The 6,494-nt window shown below is 43.3% G+C and overlaps 1 protein-coding gene across 2 annotated transcripts in view; it reads left to right on the top strand.

The window, feature by feature from the left end:
- Positions 1-107: 107 nt before the first annotated feature.
- The window catches only part of KDM2A (lysine demethylase 2A), a 105,993-nt gene continuing 99,606 nt past the window's right edge, over positions 108-6,494 (top strand). The window contains exons 1-2 of one of the 2 annotated variants that reach the window (XM_033402377.2): positions 108-898; positions 2,109-2,232. In XM_033402377.2, coding sequence (XP_033258268.1) covers positions 2,191-2,232 — 42 coding nt within the window. In that variant the 5' untranslated portion in view covers positions 108-898; positions 2,109-2,190. The remainder of the gene's footprint in view (positions 899-2,108; positions 2,233-6,494) is intronic. The other variant, XM_049714159.1, reaches the window with a different exon arrangement.

The raw sequence follows: 6,494 nt of genomic DNA, 5'->3' as shown, positions 1-6,494 counted from the left end.
CGGTAAGCAGCGAGGAGAGGCTTGAAGGGGGGTGGGGGGTGGAGAGGCTAGCCGAAGGAGGGGTGGGGAGGCGGCGCCTGCGCAGTGCGCCGCGGAGGAGCTGTGTGTATGTGAGAGTCTGACGGGTTCAAAATGGCGGCGGCTGCTTCAGCGGCTCCTCCTGTGTGAGGGAAACAACACCCCTCCCCGGCAGCGGCGGCGGCGGCGGCGGCTGCGGCTCGCAGAGCACCTTCCCAGCGGCTGGGCCTGTCGCCGCTCTGTCTATCCTGGGCAGGGGGCGCTTCGGGAGGAGGGGCAACGCCAGGGGGCCCATCCCCCGGAATCCCTCCTCTGCGACTGGGGAGTAGCCGGGGGCTCGTCCCGCAGCGCGGAGCCCGGGCTGAGGGGGAGACGCGAGGGGAGCCGGGGCCCCCAGCCCGGCGCGCCGCGCCGCTCCCGCCCTCTCCGCCCCCCGGGGCCGGGGCCCGCGTTCCGGGGGGCCGGGGCGGCGCGGGCAGCCTCGGGTCGGCCGGTCTCAGCTGATCGGCCGCCGCTCCCGGGCTCCGGCGGTGGCCGAGCGGCTACTTGTCTAGGGCACGGCGGCCCCGCGGCCGGGGCTGGCCCGGGGCTCGGGCTCGGGCTGCTGACCGCTGGCCCGGGGGAGGCGGGGGCGCCCCGGGCTCGGCGCCGAGGGGTCGCGCTCCCCTCTCCTGACGCCTCAGACTCCCGGTCTCCAAAGCCAGAAGAGGAGGTTTGATTCAGCAACTGTTTCCTCTCTTTTCCGGGTCGCTGTGACCCTCTGGATACTGGGTTGATCCACGGAAAAAACCCGAAGACGACGTTTGGGATTTAATTTTTCCTCTCAGTTTTTGGAATCTTTACTTCTCACTTGGACAAGAACTCACGAGCAAAATCCCCGGTGAGATTCCCCCTCCTGTCGCCCCCCCTCTTGGAAGTTTTGGTTCGCTGTGTTATCTAAAGACTTAATGTAAAGTTTCTATTTCTTTTTCCGATGGTTGAACGAACCATTGAAACGCCTTTTCCTGGGGGAACCCGGCGAGATTTTCCATTTTTCCTCTCCGGCCCTGGCTGCTCTCAAGCCCGGGCGGTCTTCGCCCAGGGGGTGCAAACACGGTTTCCCTCCCGACTTGGGGCGAGGGCTTCCTCCAGGAGGGCTCTGCCACGAACTGCTCTTGCAAACTGTGTCATCAGGTCCAGTGGTCTCGTAGCAGTTTTGAAAGGATGCTGTTAACGTGGCCTTAATGTAGTTACAAAAAAAAAAAATCTGCATTCTCTATGGAAGCCATTATCCTTGAGAATATTTAGGAAAAAGAAAAACCTTTCTTGGTATTAGGGATCGGCCGTCGCGCAAACCGGTCTTTAATGTTTGGAAAAGATGAATTTTACTTACGTCTCTAGGTAAAATCTTTATTACTTTACACAGAAAGATCTGATACATTTTTGTGTCTGATTTGCAACTCCCTTGAATTTGTTTCAGAGTTGTACACATCTTGTGTTGGGGTGGAGGGTTGGTTTGGGAATGAAAAGATCCGGGGAGTCTAGGAAGGAAGGCGACGATTGCATACGGATTTACTAGAGGTGTATGGGAAATTGTTTTGGAGTCTATTTAAATCCTAATTTCTTGTTCTGTTCTTATATAGTTAGTCTGTCCTTTTCTTTAGTTTCTAATTACGGGTGAGAGAGAACTAATTTGGTTAGGATCTGGATTAGTTCAGTGGCTGCTTCACCTGGCCAGCTCTCTAAGAGAGAAAAGTCCTGTGTCCCCCCCCCCTTTTTTCTTTTTTCTTTTTTTTTTTTGCTAATGCTGCCATTGAAGGGGAGCCTTGCGTATTGTAATCCTGTGGGGAGAAACAAGTGGTATAGCCCGACAGTAAGGAACTGAAACCAACATCTTCTTGCCTATAGGCCTCAGACAGTTGTAATGTGATTAATGTTGATCTTGACATGGAACCACTTGCCCCAGAGCTGAGAGGTCCCAAACTGATGAAGAGGAACCAGATTTCTCAGGAAGCCTTTAACTTACACATGTCCTAAACACTTCATTCCGAGGAAAGAAAGGTTGAGTTCGAGGATGAGTTCTCATCTCTGCTCATATCATTATTCTTTAGTGTTGCAGTCTGGTTCCTAAGGAGGAAGAGGAAGGCAGCCCTGGAGTGGTTTCTTTCTGTAATTTCAACAGAAGAGTGAGAGATGGAACCCGAAGAAGAAAGGATTCGTTACAGCCAGAGATTGGTTAGTATTTTCTTGTCTTTTTTTTTCTTTTCTTTTCTTTTCTTTTTTTCCAATTTTGAAGCAGAAAAACTATTTTGTTTACATTTGTGAACATACTGTGATTAAAACTTTTCAGGTGGCTTTTCTCTGCACCAGAGGAGGGAAGGTGTATTAGTATCTCATTTGAATTTTAGGCCAAGTACTTAGAGTCTTAGTAGTCATCCTATTTGGAAATGGATTTATAGGTAGCTTTTAACTTCTGCTGAAACCGTTGTAAATCAAAGGATTTTATGGATTACAGTGTGACAAGGATTCCTAATTTTGCAATACTGACATTGTAATAAATCTAATTGATTACGTTAGATTTGAATGTAAATTTGAGGGGCAAAACTGTTTGAGGAAGGATAGTTCCGTATAATTTTTTTAGATTATTGTGTACCAAGATTTTTGGCTTTGAGCTGGGGAGTGGAAATGCGGATTTTTTTTTTTTTTTTAACACAAATTAACACTGATAGGGTTGAAGGGGATTGATTGAGAGAAGGGAGAATACTGGATGCTGATAAAGTTCTGTATTTTGTATTTGGGGAGGGATGTATGTGATATATCTTATAAAAGTAAATTTTTACTTAGTAATGATTTGGAAGGAATTAGCTTGTATGTGCATATGAATACTTTGTCCATTAGGCTCCCGCTTTCCTCTCAGGGTTTCCCTACTGGAGTTTAAGAATTTGATTTTTGTTTTCCCTAGTCAAAGAGAGCTTTATTAATATTCTCACCATATATTCGTTTCAGAAATTTGACTTTATTTGTAGAGTGGGGAATGAGGAAAGCCACAGAACTATATGCATTATGTAAAATTTGGTGAACTGAAAGACCTAGAAAATTACTAAAGGAATTTATGCTGGTTTTATTTGGCTCTGCATTTTAGACTGAATTTGGAGGAAAAAAGAGTGATTCTTTAATTCATTTTCTGATAATGTCCAGACTCTTCGAGAAAAGGCTGTTCTCCCCCGCCCACCCACCCCCACGCCCCAGTGTGACTGTTGAAAAGGTGTGGTGTGTATTGGCAAGTGTATCCAGTAGGCAATATGTTCTAGCAAAGCTTTATTTCAGAGATTTGCTTCTTGTCTCCTAATCTGTGTGTTGAGATTATAATTCTTTATCTTTAACTTTTAGAAATAAAGTATATCATCAGTGGAATTTTGTACGTTTAGGATTTATTTTTGTTTTGACATTTCTTGAATTCAGTTTTTTGGGGGGAAAAGAAAGAAGATGCTGCAAAATTCTTTTCTTGGTTAGTTACTGCTATATGGATTTTCGTTTTTATCACGTCAGGCTGGTAGAATTGCTGAGCTGTTTCATAAATATCTGAGAGATCTTGGGATCCAGTCTTTCAAAGCAAGTTTTTATTTTTTAACAAGATAGGGAGGTAGTGGTAAGGAGATCCAAAGAATCTGTGATTTTTGTCCTGGTAAGTTTTTTTTTTTTAATTGTAAAATGATTGCTACCTGTTGCACACATTAACCTTTTCCTTATCTAGCATATTTTTTCTTTTGGTTTATGTGTTTTTGTAGCAGTGTTGTGTAAGAGGGTACAGCAAATATTTTGGGAGAATCTTGCTCACTTAGAATTTTGGGTAATAATCTTGAGTTTAGGGTGACTGATGTCTGTTTTCCTTTTTTAAATTACATGACAAAATTATATCCAAAGTGTAAATCCCTTCCATAACATAACTTTTTTTTTTTTTTTTTTTTTTTTGCGGTACGCGGGCCTCTCACTGTTGTGGCCTCTCCCGTTGCGGAGCACAGGCTCCGGACGCGCAGGCTCAGCGGCCATGGCTCACGGGCCCAGCTGCTCTGCGGCATGTGGGATCTTCCCGGACCGGGGCACAAACCCGTGTCCCCTGCATCGGCAGGCGGACTCTCAACCACTGCGCCACCAGGGAAGCCCCATAACATAACTTTTGATATGAGAGCATATTGGTGGCTAATTTTAATGGCAGTCTGCCTACCAAACTTTTAAATTTATTTATTTATTTATTTTTAAAATTTATTTATTTTATTTTTGTCTGCGTTGGGTCTTCATTGCTGCGTGTGGGCTTTCTCTAGTGGTGGCGAAAGGGGGCTACTCTTCATTGCGGAGCACAGACTTGAGACGCTCGGGCTTCAGTAGTTGTGGCGTGCAGGCTTCAGTAGCTGTGGCACACGGGCTTAGTTCTTCCGCGGCATGTGGGATCTTCCCGGACCAGGGCTCGAACCCATGTGCCCTGCGTTGGCAGGAGGATTCTTAACCACTGCGCCACCAGGGAAGCCCTAAATTTATTTATTTTATTTTATTTATTTTTGGCTGTGTCGCGTCTTTGTTGCTGTGCGCCGGCTTTCTCTAGTTGCGGCGAGCAGGGGCCACTGTTCGTTGTGGTACGCGGGCTTCTCATTGCTGTGGCTTCTCTTGTTGCGGAGCATGGGCTCTAGGCACGCGGGCTTCAGTAGTTGTGGCTCGCGGGCTGTAGGGCGCAGGCTCAGTAGTTGTGGTGTACGGCCTTAGTTGCTCTGCAGCATGTGGGATCTTCCTGGACCAGGGCTCAAACCCGTGTCCCCCGCATTGGCAGGCAGATTCCTAACCACTGCGCCACCAGGGAAGCCCTGCCTACCAAACTTTTAATGTCTCTGTGGCAAGTGCTTATATTACAGAATTCTCTATTGATGAAGTTAGATATTTGAGGAATTTTAAGACTGACATGAAGGCATAAAGGCTAATTTTTACAGTAGCTATAACACTGTATCTCTTTAAGTCAAAGTATAGAATTTAGTTTTGTTTTGCAGTTACTGGCCATGGAACATAAAGTTTGAAAGAGAGACAAAATGACAGGTGTGCTAATTTGGCTTGGTGATTAAACTTTGTGTGGTCTCATACTATATGTTTGTCGAATTGAATTACCTAGTGCATTGATTATAGTGTTATTGGCTATCACTTCCATATTGTTTTAGAGGACAAAACCTAAATGGTTATCCCTCTGTGACATACTTTCAAAATAGCCTCTTGGGAGAGAAAATGTAGTATACCAGTATTAACAGTCTGAGGCCAAACTCGTTTCAGAACAAGAGTGACTTTAATATTGAGGATCTTTTACCTATCTTTAAAAAAAAAAAGTTGTATCCTTACTTATAAGAATATGTATTATTCATGATTGAATAGATCCTTTTTAATGCTTTTAACTGACATAGCTATTTCAAGTTCACAGACTGGATTTGGTGAGATAAATTTTGATATGTTTGTATCATCTTTGTGACAAGCCATTTTTTAAAAAATCAGACATAGCTAGTTTTTAAAAATTGGCTTGTCTTTTGTCAAACTAGTATTTATCTATTACATGTAGAAGAGAATTACACCTTTGAATATGGTATGTACGTGTAGATTTGGGGCATAAGCTCTTCTTTCTGGAACTAGAACATTTACTTATTTTGCAGTGTAGGGAATACAAGAGAGGGTAAATGCTGTTTTGATTTTTTTTTAAACAAGCCACTGTTTTGTTTTTAATGAAAAGATTAGTAGTTTTGTGTATTGATTTCTAGAAGAAAGCCAGATAGATCTCCATGGGAAGTTGACATAGTTGAGGAGGTATTCAAGTGAGAGGGATAGAAGCTTCAGGTTGGTGATGGGTGGATATTTGGTTATCCTGAGGTAATGATGATTTATTTCTGTATTTCTAGTAAATTAAGATGTAGGACCTTACTGAGAAACATGGACAGGTACTAATTTTAGAACTTTTTTTCTTCATTTGGTTTCAGGAGCCAAAGTGTTGAAGTATTTTTGAATGTTTGTCACAGCCATGTATATTTAAATGTTCGTTTATAGGGAATGTTCAACATAATATCTTATAGTTTCTTAATCTAAAATATTAGTTAAATCCTCAGCAATTGTAGTCAATGATCTTTTAAGTTTTTGAAATCACACCAATTCTGAGTAATCCTTATTATTGCACAATAAAAATAAAATCAAGGACAAAATAATGTGCATCTGAAGTAAATGCTTAAGGTATAGTTACATTTAGTATGGAAAAAAATTCACTGACCCCTGCCAAAGGCAATTGTAGAAACAAATGAACGCCTAAATCAATGTAAAAGAAGGTGAAGACAATATACTTCAGGGTAAAAGAAGTTATATGACATGAATATTTTTTTCCCTTGACTTCACCTAAGCCTAGTGCTGTTATCTGAAGGGAGAGTTGCTGATTTACTTGAGAATTCAGCTTGCTTGTCAATCTTGATGCTAAGATGAAGAGA

The sequence above is a fragment of the Orcinus orca genome, chromosome 8 (assembly GCF_937001465.1).
Source record: "Orcinus orca chromosome 8, mOrcOrc1.1, whole genome shotgun sequence".
Classification (NCBI taxonomy): Eukaryota; Metazoa; Chordata; class Mammalia; order Artiodactyla; family Delphinidae; genus Orcinus; species Orcinus orca.
Note: the sequence above shows the minus strand (reverse complement) of the source record. Positions and strands in the feature narration are given on the sequence as shown.